At 38.6% G+C, this 15,907-nt stretch overlaps 2 protein-coding genes across 2 annotated transcripts in view; both read left to right on the forward strand.

Annotated features, from left to right (window-relative positions):
• Positions 1 to 5,254, forward strand: part of LOC140159535 (scavenger receptor cysteine-rich domain-containing protein DMBT1-like) — a 39,439-nt gene extending 34,185 nt beyond the window's left edge. Inside the window, 1 exon segment of the mRNA XM_072183024.1 lies at positions 5,141 to 5,254. The gene's annotated coding sequence lies outside the window, so the exon portion shown is untranslated.
• LOC140159536 (scavenger receptor cysteine-rich domain-containing protein DMBT1-like) lies at positions 375 to 14,597 on the forward strand. The gene is made up of 10 exons (XM_072183026.1): positions 375 to 489; positions 3,994 to 4,626; positions 5,141 to 5,458; positions 5,730 to 6,041; positions 6,510 to 6,746; positions 7,513 to 7,824; positions 11,477 to 11,788; positions 12,181 to 12,492; positions 13,272 to 13,583; positions 14,211 to 14,597. Coding segments are annotated over exons 1-10 (2,865 nt in total). The 3' UTR covers positions 14,213 to 14,597.
• The last annotated feature ends 1,310 nt before the right edge of the window (positions 14,598 to 15,907 follow it).

Genomic DNA, 15,907 nt, shown 5'->3' on the forward strand with positions numbered 1-15,907 from the left:
CTTATAACTTGAGAACCGTACATCACAGATAGGTCAAACTATACTTTGAGTTTTTTTCCTGTATAAAGTTCGATGACCTCTATGGTAACCATATTGGACAAAATATTTTTGATCCTCTCCGTAGAATTGTTCACCAGACTGAATACTACATCTGAGCCAAATTTCACACTTTTCACAAAAATGGTTTCAGCACTATTTTGCACAAGGTTCACATTTATGCTGTGTGTTCACAAAGACCCCATGTCTGAATTTACTTTCTTTGAACTAATTGTTTGAAAGATCCTGACTGCTATTATGCAGAAAGGATTGAAATCATTTGATTTTTACCTGTGTTGGAGCAAACTATACAATTTTATGTCAATGAAAAGGCAAAAATGTATTACAGACTGCTTAATGAGGATGACCAAAATCCTGGTGCTCACATTTGCTGGGAAGGCTTGCTTACTGACATCTTGAATGCAGACATGATATACACTATTAAAGTTGAAGGTAATGCAGTTTGTCATACCAAGTCCCTGAGCAGAGCATTTTTGCTTTTGATGTGTTCCTACTATGTGTTCAACCTAGAATATAAGAAGGGGACACAGAGCATGTTGCACTTTATGCAGTGTAACTGGCAAAAAACCAAAGTGTCCAGAATATTGTTTAATCTTCACATAGAGGGGACTCTTTGTTTTGCACAAGGTTCACATTTATGTTGTGTGTTCACAAAGACCCCATGTCTGAATTTACTTTCTTTGAACTAATTGTTTGAAAGATCCTGACTGCTGCAGAAATGATTGAAATCATTTGTTTTTTTGACATGTGTTGGTGTAAACTCTTTCAGGAGACATGAGTGATGTTATCAAACATGAATGAACATAGAATGTTCGATTCCTTTTGTCATAAATAGAGGCTCTAAGCTTTTTGTTGATTTACATCACCCATACATTCAAACGTAGAATATACTCATCAGAGTGCGGCATCTGATTTTGTATCAGACATCTTGTCCCTTCCGAAATGACCAGCGTATTATGTATGTACTAGGCGTGCTCCTATATATGACGGCTCTTGGCTGTGGGACTACCCACCAAGTTTCATGCCCGTACGACAGTTTTTACTAATTTGACCTTAGATGACCCTGGTGACCCGAAATGACATTCCCAAAATTTGGCTCTAAATGGCGACTGTTCCCGCCAAGTTTTATGCCAATCTGACAGTTTTTGCAAATTTGATCTCATGACCCCTGGATGACCTCAGATGACCCTGAAATGACCTTCCAAAAATTTGGCTCTAAATGTTGACTGTACCCACCAAGTTTCATGCCCATACAACAGTTTTTACTTATTTGACCTCAGATGACCCTGAAATGACCTTCCAAAAATTTGGCTCTAAATGTTGACTGTACCCATAAAGTTTCGTGCCCATATGACAGTTTTTACTAATTTGACCTTGGGTGACCTTGACCTACTAACCAGTGATCATAACATATTCTGTTTTGCCCATAGTTCTACAGAGAATCAGAAAATAAAGCTATGCTCAAATTGTTTTGTCTATTTCAGTTTCCACATAGACTATTGTGTTTTAAAAATGTCCAGATCTGGACATTTACAAAAAAAAAAATGCTCTAGTTCAAAAAAGATAAAAATTGTTGTCTTATTTGTTAGCAAAATTTGTTAAATTGGATGTGGGCTATTGTGTATCCAAAAATCTCACTTTATCAAAAAACTGAGGGTGCCCTCTCCACAAGACCTCTGAATGTCCTTTTAAGTGGACAAATTAAAAGGTCTGAGTGTAGGTCTTAATACTCTTAAAGCCTCTTGGCTTAGAAGACTGATCACAAGTCACATTTTGAAAATCATGCATGTGCAAATCAACTTTGGTAAAATTAATCAAGGGAAAGTGATGGTGTATTTAAATCTCTAGTATTTAAATCAAAGAACTGTAATTTTTGGAGCACTTGGTTTTTCATATAATTCAGTATTAACAATGAAAATCAAAGAAAAGTGATTGTATTATAGAAGGACCTGGGTTCTTTTAGGTCCTATAATTTAAGAAGGAAAATAAAAGAAATGTGATTGTATAGTAGCATTTTATTTTACATGTAAATCATTATTTAACAGATTTTAACAATCAAAATCAAACAAATGTGATTGTATATGAGCACTTGCTTTTTAATCTTACATAAATCAGTATTTCACAATGAAAATCAAAGAAACATAATTATATATTATCTAACCTGTTTTTATTTTTAATGTTAATGTTTAAAGATGTTTACAGAGATTATTTGTCATTATTTGCTTATATATGTATTAAATTTTAGTAGTACATGGATCACATTGTTGTCCATTTGATTGCTCTCATTTATAGTCTGAATATTTACATGTCAATTGTTTTTTCACAAAAAGAGAGTACGGTATTACCAGTGTTTGATTTACTGACATGTGTAGCATTGTAAAATGCTCCCTTTACTGAACATTGGTATAATATTGTAACATTTGATGAAGATAAAACAAGATATTCAGGATCAGTGCGGTGAACAAACAATTGTATAAAGCAGATCAAACACTGAGTTTTACCTTTGACTGTAGAGTGACAGATTACACAGCAAATGGAATGTTGATGACACCTTGATTTAGACATGGATGGGATGATGAGGAGTCCAGTTTTTCCTGGATAGAATCCAATAAGGTGTCCTTTCAACTCCTATTGAGGAGTCCAGATTTTCCTGGATAGAGTCCAATAAGGTGTCCTTTCAACTCCTATTAGAGTCCAATAAGGTGTCCAATAAGGTGTCCTTTCAACTCCTATTGAGGAGTCCAGATTTTCCTGGATAGAATCCAATAAGGTGTCCTTTCAACTCCTATTGAGGAGTCCAGATTTTCCGGGATAGAGTCCAATAAGGTGTCCTTCAAACTCCTATTGAGGGGTCCAGATTTTCCTGGATAGGGTCCAATAAGGTGTCCTTTCAACTCCTATTGAGGAGTCCAGATTTTCCAGGATAGAGTCCAATCGGGTGTCCTTTCAACTCCTATTGAGGAGTCCAGATTTTCCAGGATAGAGTCCAATCGGGTGTCCTTTCAACTCCTATTGAGGAGTCCAGATTTTCCAGGATAGAGTCCAATCGGGTGTCCTTCAAACTCCTATTGAAGAGTCCAGTTTCACCAGTATAGAGTCCAATAAGGTGTCCTTTGAGCTCCTATTGAGGAGTCCAGTTTTTCCTGGATGGAGTCCAATAAGGTGTCCTTTAAACTCCTATTGAGGGTTGCATAAATGCTTCCTTAGGTGTCAAGACTTTGTCCTGGAGATGACTCCAAAAAGAGTCCTGTATCGTGGACTCCTCTAAGGGTCAGGTGGGTGGAGCCCTAAAGGAGTCATGTGAACCCTTCCGATGGTGTCAAGACTTTGTCCTGGAGATGACTCCAAAAAGAGTCCTGTATCGTGGACTCCTCCAAAGGTCAGGTGGGTGGAGCCCTAAAGGAGTCATGTGAACCCTTCCGTAGGTGTCAAGACTTTGTCCTGGAGATGACTCCAAAAAGAGTCCTGTATCGTGGACTCCTCCAAGGGTCAGGTTGGTTGAACCCTAAAGGAGTCATGCAAAACCTTCCGTAGGTGTCAAGACTTTGTCCTGGAGATGACTCCAAAAGAGAGTCCCATATGGTGGACTCTTGGAGGAGTCAAATGGTTGGACTCTTTTATTAGTGTCAGACTGATCTGAAATGGGAGTTATCTCCAGGACAAACCTGGACTCTATTAAGAGGTCACTTGGACACTTTTTTTTTTTCTGTGTGATGTTCCCATCCCCAAACATGCCAAAGCGCTTGAAATTGTGAGACAGAGATTAATTGAGGATAAAACCCTTGCGTCACGCACTAACCTCTCAGTTGATGACATTATGAATTTGCTCGACTTCATCCTGACTATCGGGATCAGTTGTACAGCCAAACATTTGGGGCAGCTATTGGCAGCTCAGTTTCCCCGATTATCGTTAATATTGTCATGGAACACTTCAAGCGATAATAGATGACATTCTAGAAATTGTCAAGAAAGAATCAGAAAAACAGCTAACTGAGCATCTCAACAAAGTGGATGAAACGGGCAATCTTAAGTTCACTTATGAAGCGGAGGAAAGCGGGACTATGCCTTTTCTGGACACCCTCATAGTGCGTAAGCCAGACGGCAGTGTCACACTTCTGGTTTATAGAAAAGCAACGCACACAGATCAGTATCTGAACTTCAATTCCGCCCACCCATTACATCAAAAACTAGGGGTTGTGAGGACTTTATTGGACAGAAAAGAGGAGAACAAGAATATAGAGGAAGACCACATAAGGAAAGCGCTTAACACATGTGGCTACCCCAACTGGTCGATTGATAAGGTTAAAAACGAAAAACAGCAACCCAAGAAAAAGATCACCAATAAGACATCTGAGAACAAAACTAGGGCCAATGTTACGCTCCCCTATATTGAGGGGATTACGGAGCGTGTTCAACGAATCTTACGCACCCACAACATCGCGTCTTCAGTTAAACCTCACACTAGTTTAAGACGGTTTTTAGTTCATCCTAAGGACAAGGTAGCTACGGACGACAAAACGGGTGTCATTTATGAAAATCCTTGCCACAATTGCCAAAAAACTTATGTAGGTGAGACGGGCCGCCGGTTCGGTACTCGAAAAAAAAGCACAGAGTTGAAATATGATTGCTCAAAACTTCACCAGAGCGACACGTAAGGACTCACAGTCGATTGAAATGAAATCATAAATTGCCGAACACGCCAGTAAAGAAAATCATATCATAAACTGGGACAATCCAAAAATCCTTGCTATGGACGACACCAGAAACACCAGATGGAGAAGGGAGTCGATCTGGATTTGGAGAAAATCACAGCCAAGTGTGAAAGAGAACCTAATGAACGGCGACGATGGGGCCTACCAACTGAGTCACGTTTATGACCAATTGATTCAGAGGGCATCGTCACCTTCCGATGACGTCATACCATCCAACAAAGGATCGATTGGCATACACCATTGATAAAGGCATCAGACTGTCTGGAAACGTGAGTTTTTATTGGAATTTTACGAAGAAAAACTTTGAAATCTGAATATTGTATTACAGATGAATCTCTTCAATAAGATAATTATTCATCTTCATTTTTAAGCAATTCTGATTCGAATAGTCGGGAGAAGTAACAGCAACGAAGGCAGAGTAGAAATACTTTATAACAACGTTTGGGGTACAGTGTGCGATGACAGTTGGAGTCCTTATGATGCCAGAGCAGTGTGCCGTCAACTTGGACTTCCATATAGTGGTGCTCAAGCAATTGGAGGTGCTGCGTTTGGGCAAGGATCTGGACAGATATGGCTTGATGATGTTCGTTGCGGTGGATCAGAAAGACGCCTGTCTGACTGTGATCATGGCGGATGGGGAGTTCACAATTGTCGCCATGCTGAAGATGCTGGTGTTCGGTGTTTCGATTGTAAGTCATATTCAAGTAAAATTCAAAAAATGAATGATTTTGAACATTATACAGGAGACATTCGAGGAGAGATTGCGATGTCCCATACGTGCTGCGTGGACCGTGCGTTTATACGGCGTTCTAAACGTGTGTACACATTACTATTAGTCTTGGTTCCAAACTGGATAGTGATCCTTTGTCTCGACGACAGCCCACCTTATATTCAACATTTTCCATCGCAAAGCACGACATCAAATGATTATTACAACAAAAATTTATCTTCATTTTTAAGCAATTCGAATAGTCGGGGGAAGTAATAGCAACGAAGGTAGAGTGGAAATACTTCATGACAACGTTTGGGGTACAGTGTGCGATGACAGTTGGAGTCTATTTGATGCCAGAGCAGTGTGCCGTCAACTTGGACTTCCATATAGTGGTACTCGAGCAATTACAAGTGCTGCGTTTGGGCAAGGATCTGGACAGATATGGCTTGATGAGGTTCGTTGCGGTAGTTCAGAAAGAAGCCTGTCTGACTGTGATCATGGCGGATGGGGAGTTCACAATTGTGACCATGATGAAGATGCTGGTGTTCATTGTTTCGAAGGTAAATCATTTTAATGTGCACAACATGGCATGGAGAAACGTGTATTTTATGTTAATATTTCTGCCAAAATTGCTGATTTTTCTTGCAATGTCAATTGTTTCATAGCAGCACAAATTTGGCATTCCTTGAAGGGATAATCTCCATGATAATGACAGAATGAGATGAATACTGTGTGTTTTGAGGAATGAGTATCACTTGAAAGTTATAATAAAGAATATCGCGTTACAACTTACAGGTGTTCGCGTAAATAATAACTTACCCTTGTGGCCTATTTCGCTGCATTTATTTATTTTTTCGATAATTTGGACGATACCCCACCTTATTTCCGACATTTCACGAGGTGAGAAATTAATATAATTATTCCGACGTCAGCAATTTTCCTTCATTTTAAAGCAATTCGAATAGTCGGGGGAAGTAATAGCAACGAAGGTAGAGTGGAAATACTTCATGACAATGTTTGGGGTACAGTGTGCGATGACAGTTGGAGTCCTTATGATGCCAGAGCAGTGTGCCGTCAACTTGAACTTCCATATAGTGGTGCTCGAGCAATTGGAGGTGCTACGTTTGGGCAAGGATCTGGACAGATATGGCTTGATAATGTTCTTTGCGGTAGTTCAGAAAGAAGATTGTCTGACTGTGATCATGGCGGATGGGGAGTTCACAATTGTAACCATGCTGAAGATGCTGGTGTTCGTTGTTTCGAAGGTAAATCTTTTTAATGTGCAAAACATGGCATGGAGAAAAGTGTATTTTATGTTAATATTCCTGTCAAATGTGCTGATTTTTCTTACAATGTCAATTGTTTCATAGCAGCACAAATTTGGCATTCCTTTAAGGGGTAATCTCCATGATAATGACAGAATGAGATGAATACTGTGTGTTTTGAGGAAATAATTGAGTATCACTTGAAAGTTATAATAAAGAATATCGCGTTACTTCTTACAGGTGTTCGCGCAAATAATAACTTACCCTTGTGGCCTATTTCGCTGCATTTATTTTTTCAATAATTTGGACGACACCCCACCTTATTTCCGACATTTCACGAGGTGAGAAATTAAAATAATTATTTCCACGTCAGCAATTTTCTTCATTTTAAAGCAATTCAACTAATCGGGGGGAAGTAATACCTACAAAGGTAGAGTGGAAAGGTACTGTAACAGTGTGCGATGACAAGTCCTTATGATGCAAAAGCAGTGTGTCATATTCAAATAAAATTCAAGAAGTGAATGATGGTGTTGAACAATATACAGGAGCCATTAGAGAGATTGCGATGTTCCATACGTGATGCGTGGACTGTGCGTTTATGCGGCGTTCAAAACGTGTGTACACATTGCTAGTCTCGGTTCCAAGCTGGATTGTGCTCCTTTGTCTCGACGATAGCCTGCCTTATTTTCAACATTTTCCATCGCAAATCACGACATGTAACATGTCAAAATAATAATTACAATAAAAATTTATCTTCATTTTTAAGCAATTCGAATAGTCGGGGGAAGTAATAGCAACGAAGGTAGAGTGGAAATACTTCATGACAACGTTTGGGGTACAGTGTGTGATGACCTTTGGAGTTCTTTTGATGCCAGAGCAGTGTGCCGTCAACTTGGACTTCCATATAGTGGTGCTCGAGCAATTGGAGGTGCTGCGTTTGGGCAAGGATCTGGACAGATATGGCTTGATAATGTTCTTTGCGGTAGTTCAGAAAGAAGTCTCTCTGACTGTGATCATGGCGGATGGGGAGTTCACAATTGTGACCATGATAAAGACGCTGGTGTTCTTTGTAAGGATTGTAAGTCATATTCAAGTAAAATGCAAGAAATGAATGATGATGTTGAACAATATACAGGAGCCATTCGAGTATAATAGAGAGATTGCGATGTTCCATACGTGCTGCGTGGACCGTGCGTTTATGCGGCGTTCTAAACGTGTGTACACATTGCTAGTCTCGGTTCCAAGCTGGATAGTGCTCCATTAAACGTCCCAATAAATCGGACTTAGTCACCGGTCAGTTCTACAGCATAGATATCCATGGCTAACGATGGTTAACTATGGAAACATGTTAAAGGACATCAAGAAAATTTTCTAAGTTATTTATTTTGAGCTCTTTCGAGACGAGTAATGGATACATTCTGTAGATTTAGGTTTTGTCTGTGACTGCTAATGTGAGGCCGTCGTAGGTCGTACGGGGCTCAAACTCGGTGGGTGGGTGTAGTTCTGTCCTGGCAAGAAGAAGTTTATGTTCGTTAAGTCATCCGACCCAGGGCCCCCCTCAAGGGGTCATTTGAGGTCAAATGACTAAAAACTGCCATATGGGCATGAAACTAGGTCATACGGGGCTCAAACTCGGTGGGTGGGTGTAGTTCTGTCCTGGCAAGAAGATGTTCATGTTCGTTAAGTTATCCGACCCCAGGGCCCCCTCCCAGGGGTCATTTGAGGTAAAATGACTAAAAACTGTCATATGGGCATGAAACTAGGTCGTACGGGGCTCAAACTCGGTGGGTGGGTGTAGTTCTGTCCTGTCAAGAAGATGTTTATGTTCGTTTTAAAGTCATCTGACACCGGGGTCCGCTCCCAGGGGTCATCTGAGGTCAAATTACTAAAAAGTGTCGTATGGGCATGAAACTTGGTAGGTACAGTCAACATTTAAAACAACATTTTTGAAGGTCATTTTGGGGTCATCCAAGGTCACCACGGGTCATCTGAGGTCAAATTAGTAAAAACTCATATATGGGCATGAAACTTGGTGGGTACAGTCAACATTTAGAGTTATAAGTTTAGATCATTTTGGGGTCATCCAAGGTCACCCAGGGGTCATCTGAGGTCAAATTACTAAAACTGTCGTATGGGCATGAAACTTGGTGGGTACAGTCAACATTTAGAGCCAAATTTTTGGAAGGTCATTTTGGGGTCGCCAGGGGTCATCTGAGGTCAAATTTGTAAAAACTGTCATATGGACATGTCACCATCAGCCTGGTAATCGCGCCCAGCCGAGAACCGCCAAATATGGTAACCGCCTAGCACCTAGTCTATTTTAAAACTGATGCATCAAGGACTATGTTCATCATGTCATTATTGTATCATTCTCACATACATTAGGAAATGAATTTGGAGAATAGAGGCCTTGCATGTGACATATCATCCCGTAAATATGGCGGACTACTCAAATGCATTCAACAAAAGCATGATTGCAATCAAATAGGTTGATGACAACATTTGATTGAATGGACTGCACTCCGCCATAACTACGGTGAAGGACACCGGCTCAAATCCTTTGTTTGGAGCCAATCGATAATTTCATGCAGGGCCTCTATACTTTCTGTTAATAAAATACTATGCTGACCTCACACTCCAGTAATTTCAGATCATTGAGCTCAGTAATACATCAAAGAATGTCTTCCAATTCATGAAAACAAATAGATAATCTGCATATCGGATTAAAAGCTTGAGGCATTTCAATTGCAAGGCCCATTACTTATACACCAACAACAACATAGGCCTACAAGTGTATATAATGTAGCATGTGCACACATTATCATGTTGTGGATGTTGAATCAAGCTGCAGTGCCTACCCATTCCCAAATAAATGCAGTGACCAACCGGTGTTCACTCATGATTGACGTACTGATCATTATGTATGATTTAAACTCATAGGTTTTGGCAATTTGGGAGGGGTGGGTTCAAAATGACCCCATAGGATTATACGGGGTAAAAATTTCAAATTGCTCAAATACCCCTTTCAAATATATCAAATTATTTAAATAAATAAATAAATAAATAAATAAATGAATGAATGAATGAATGAATGAATGAATGAATGAATGAATGAATGAATGAATGAATGAATGAATGAATAAATAAATAAATAGAAAAAAAATTGAACAAATTGTAGCGTAGCATTAAAATCATAACAACCATTGCTGGCAGGCGGATTCGAACCAACGATATTGACATTACCAGTCTGATGCTCTAACACGGAGCTATGCCATCATCTAGTAATGAGGGTCGAGTTTTTAGCATATACAGTGTTTGTCTGTGAAAATGCCGCCTTGTGAAATAAATAAATATAAAGTCTCAATTTTTAATTTAAATTTATTTGATAATTTTCTAACCTATATTTTCTTTAGAGCAGGGACAAATATTTCCCCTTTTATCCAATTTGGCCGCTAAATAAGAATCTACTTCTTTTATTACTGATTTAATTCCGCGATTTGTTCCATTCAGCAATATCAAAGATTAATGTCAAGCATCTCACGACAGATATTTAGTTGGCTTAGTGGTTTTGCACAGTGCTTTTTAACCGGGAGGTACCGAGATCGATTCCCACCTCTGCCTGCAATTTTTTTCAAGACTGGGAAATAATAACCTGACATTCGCCGCTGACATTCGTACTGCAGAAGCGGAGTTGTAACTTGTTAAACTTTGCTCCTTCCGTAAAAGGGTACATTATTTTGGCACTACGTTATTTCTTTTTTTCCACATTGCTGGTAGGCCCCTATTAAATATCAAATGGTCATAATTGGCGGTCACTTCAAATCATCGCCAACTGAACGAGGTTCAGGAATGTACTCTCATTGTTAATTGTTGGTTAATCCACCACTTGAACAGGACTTAACCAAAGCAAACCAAGACTTAAGCTTTTTACGAATGCTATACATAAGTATAAGCTTATTATCCTCTTCAACAATAGGATTAAAGATTGGTGCTTGACTGGAATTACGTGCTAGTGTCATTGGTTATTGTTAAAAGGCAATAAGGTGTGTAATTGCAATATTTCCTCTGAATAGGAAAGACTCTCTACATCGAACCATGGATGCTGGTGGTTCGAATTAAGCCCGATCCTGACTCCACTTCGCAGCGGTATGCGATGCTGCGATGCTTTTCAAACATCTCAGCATCCCGCGATGAAATTAAAATGTACAGGTGGAGTCAGTATCGGGCTTTAGGAATAAAACCCAATTCGAAATGATGCGCTTGAGAATTCAACAATATAAATAATGGTAGCTCTATTATAATACACATTAATGATAAAATTCCAAAATATAATACGTGATCTGTCTTTGCTTGTCACGTGGTAGCGATTATATTTTTAAATAAGTTTCAAATGAATAACAACAAGACTTAGTGGCCGAGTGGTCTAAGGCGCTAGGCTCATAGAGTACTAAGCGTTGCGCCGTGAGTTCGAACCCCGCCTCTGCCAAACTTTAAAAGAAGTAAATTAAAATTTGACTTTTTTTAATTTCATATTTGGGAAATGTGACTGGGAAAATTTATGTATGGTGTGGAGCATGTACTTTAACTGGCCGGCGCGGTTTATCGGCAGTCAACGAGTAATGCTTTTGTCTCGACTATACATGCTATATCCCGCTTTGTTGTCAACATTTCCCATCGCAAAGCACGACATCAAATAATTATTACAATCAAAATTTATCTTCATTTTTAAGCAATTCGAATAGTCAGGGGAAGTAATAGCAACGAAGGTAGAGTGGAAATACTTCATGACAACGTTTGGGGTACAGTGTGCGATGACAGTTGGAGTCTATTTGATGCCAGAACAGTGTGCCGTCAACTTGGACTTCCATATAGTGATGCTCGAGCAATTGGAGGTGCTGGGTTTGGGCAAGGATCTGGACAGATATGGCTTGATGATGTTCGTTGCGGTAGTTCAGAAAGAAGCCTGTCTGACTGTGATCATGGCGGATGGGGAGTTCACAATTGTGACCATGCTGAAGATGCTGGTGTTCGTTGTTTCGAAGGTAAATCTTTTTAATGTGCAAAACATGGCATGGACAAAAGTGTATTTTATGTTAATATTCCTGTCAAATGTGCTGATTTTTCTTACAATGTCAATTGTTTCATAGCAGCACAAATTTGGCATTCCTTTAAGGGATAATCTCCATGATAATGACAGAATGAGATGAATACTGTGTGTTTTGAGGAATGAGTATCACTTGAAAGTTATAATAAAGAATATCGCGTTACTTCTTACAGGTGTTCGCGCAAATAATAACTTACCCTTGTGGCCTATTTCGCTGCATTTATTTTTTTTCCAATAATTTGGACAATACCCCACCTTATTTCCGACATTTCACGAGGTGAGAAATTAATATAATTATTCCGACGTCAGCAATTTTCCTTTATTTTAAAGCAATTCGAATAGTCGGGGGAAGTAATAGCAACGAAGGTAGGGTGGAAATACTTCATGACGACGTTTGGGGTACAGTGTGCGATGACCTTTGGAGTCCTTATGATGCAAAAGCAGTGTGCCGTCAACTTGGACTTCCATATAGTGATGCTCGAGCAATTACAAGTGCTACGTTTGGGCAAGGATCTGGACGGATATGGCTTGATAATGTTCGTTGCGGTAGTTCAGAAAGAAGTCTGTCTGACTGTGATCATGGCGGATGGGGAGTTCACAATTGTAACCATGCTGAAGATGCTGGTGTTCGTTGTTTCGAAGGTAAATCTTTTTAATGTGCACAACATGGCATGGGGAAACGTGTATTTTATGTTAATTTTTCTTCCAAAAGTGTTGATTTTTCTTGCAATGTCAATATTGTTTCATAACAGCACAAATTTGGCATTCCTTTAAGGGATAATCTCCATGATAATGACAGAATGAGATGAATACTGTGTGTTTTGAGGAATGAGTATCACTTGAAAGTTATAATAAAGAATATCGCGTTACCACTTACAGGTGTTCGCGCAAATAATAACTTACCCTTGTGGTCTATTTCGCTGCATTTATTTATTTTTTCAATAATTTGGACGATACCCAACCTTATTTCCGACATTTCACGAGGTGAAAAATTTAATAATTATTACGACGTCAGCAAATTTCCTTCATTTTTAAGCAATTCGAACAATCGAAGTAAGCTACGAAGGTAGAGTGGAAATACTTCATAACAACGCCTGAGGTACTGTAGCAGTGTGCAATGCACATTAGAGTCCTTATGATGCAAAAGTAGTGTGTCATATTCAAGTAAAATTCAAGAAATGAATGATGATGTTGAACAATATACAGGAGCCATTGGAGTATAATAGAGAGATTGCGAGGTTCCATACGTGCCGTGTGCGTTCTATGCGGCGTTCAAAACGTGTGTACACATTGCTAGTGTCTGTTCTAAGCTGGATAGTGATCCTTTGTCTCGACGATAGCCTGCCTTATTTTCAAAATTTCCTATCTCAAAGCACGACATCAAATGATTATTACAATAAAAATTTATCTTAATTTTTAAGCAATTCGAATAGTCGGGGGAAGTAATAGCAACGAAGGTAGAGTAGAAATATTTCATGACAACGTTTGGGGTACAGTGTGCGATGACAGTTGGAGTCTATTTGATGCCAGAGCAGTGTGCCGTCAACTTGGACTTCCATATAGTGGTGCTCGAGCAATTACAAGTGCTGCGTTTGGGCAAGGATCTGGACAGATATGGCTTGATGATGTTCGTTGCGGCAGTTCAGAAAGAAGCCTGTCTGACTGTGATCATGGCGGATGGGGAGTTCACAATTGTGGCCATGCTGAAGATGCTGGTGTTCGTTGTTCCTATTGTAAGTCATATTCAAGTAAAATTCATGAAATGCATGATGATGTTGAACAATATACAGGAGCCATTCGAGTATAGTAGAGCTTTGCGATGTTCCATACGTGTTGTATGGACCGTACGTTTATGCGGCGGTCAAAACGTGTGTACACATTACTAGTCTCGGTTCCAAACTGGAGTGTGCTCCCATGTCACGAAGAAGAACAAGGCGGTTGGAACAAAGCCTAACATCTGATCTGGTCACAAGAGGGCGAGGCAATTGAAATTTAGTTGTCTTCGGGTCTTATATCTACTTCAATGCAGCATGCTTTTGATTTTGACTAAAACCCAAGGTTAACATGCTGTTTAAAATCAATTATATTTCAGTGCTTCCCAAATAGCATGGTTGCCAAAATGAGACTTTTCGTGATGAAAATTAAGTTTTAACTTTTATATCTCCAGGGCTTAGAATTTTGTTTGTTTTTGCTCCTTATTTTTGCCTATAGCAATTTTTTCATTGCAGACTTGATATTAACTTTGTATTTACTTGTTGGACCAGAACGTGTGGCACTAATTTTTTTTTATCAAGTTTTAATATATGTTATTTAGTAAGTTATGTCTGGTTTTTTTTATTTATTGTCTTTTACTGTTTCAGAAACAGGACGCGCTTGATCTTGCCTCAGCCATTAGCAGAAGTAAAAGGATATAACATGCGATTTATAATTGTTTTGTATATAAAATAATAACTGGAATTAGTGGCTTGTACAAGGGATAAGCGGGATAATTTGTAGCAACGCATTTCTTTTATACGAGCTCTGTATTTACTTCTTATTTGAATCTAACAGAAATCGTTGGAAATGGAAAAAAGAAGCAAGTTTTAAAACGCGAACAACTCTGCTCCCTATTTGAAACTTGGGTCCCATTTCGCAGCTCACATCACATGCTGTCGTATCCATACTTGTTTGTCTGGGGTCGTATCTCACACTTAATACAGTTTCCGAAAAAGTTGTGATTGGAATTCTTTCGAAATGCATTTGTTGCTTTATGTTAAATTTTGTTATGAAGTAATTTTCTATAAAATTATGTCACATTTTCTATCTTTTATGTCATCAAAGTCATAGATCTGTTTGTGAAACACATTATTTCCGTATCTGCTCCCAATTTCTCGTGAAAATACGGCGATCGCATTTAGAAATACGACATTATGTGGAATCATCATTATAGATACGATTTAGTGTGAAATTTAGTTGTGGGTGATCTTGTCCCGATTTTGCGTATACGACGCAGATACGACAGTATGTGGAAACGCAATCTATTATTTAACATAATTTATATCTTATTAATTAGATCATATTTAGTTTATTTATACAAATAAATATCTCGAAAAAGTAAAAAATGAGAAATACGAAAGTATGTGGTGCGAGCTAAGATTTGGGAAAAAAGTAGTTATTGAAGGTTTTTATGATCAATTTAGATTAGCTTCACAATTTAGATTAGCTTCACAGGCTTCAACAAACCCCAAGGCGAATTTTAATTCATTTAATGCAATGTCTTATTACCTATAACATACACTAAAACACCAAAGTGCGAATATTTCCAAACATCTAAATTAGCTAAAAATTTAGGACATGTTACAAAACTATATTTTCTAGAATTTCAGAAGAGTACTTTTAATATTGGCCGGTTATTTTTCACACAGCGACGTTAACTAGGCAATGTACTATTACCTATAACATACACTAAAACACCAAAGTGCGAATATTTCCAAACATCTAAATTAGCTAAAAATTTAGGACATGTTACAAAACTATATTTTCTAGAATTTCAGAAGAGTACTTTTAATATTGGCCGGTTATTTTTCACACAGCGACGTTAACTAGGCAATTGCCTATACTTCTAACATACACTATTTGTAGAGGTTACGCGTCAATGGTAAGAGCACTGTGTATTGTGTATAGGAAAACGGACAGTAACTGCAGTATGACAAGAGAAATACATGTTCATATTTAAAAACACCGTCTGGCCACATTTTCTGACTTTTTGGACATTTCAACAAACTTAAAATGCATCGCAGTTCGGCATTCACATTTTAATTACTTGGACGGAACGATCAAACTATAAAGGGCTGTAATTTAGAATTTATATATTTAAAACCATCAGCGCTAAGCTGAATATATTACACAAGTGCTGCGTGGACACCGGGGGATAACCAGTTTCCATTAAATTTTGATCCAAAGCATTAACTCTTGCTTCAAATGGTTTGTGTAACTTTGTGTCTTCGCTTTTATTAAAGAAATAATGTTTTTGCCAGTTATCCTGAAATAAGGATCTATTAGGATTATGGGAGTTTGC

Source organism: Amphiura filiformis, chromosome 8, assembly GCF_039555335.1.
Source record: "Amphiura filiformis chromosome 8, Afil_fr2py, whole genome shotgun sequence".
Taxonomy (NCBI): Eukaryota; Metazoa; Echinodermata; class Ophiuroidea; order Amphilepidida; family Amphiuridae; genus Amphiura; species Amphiura filiformis.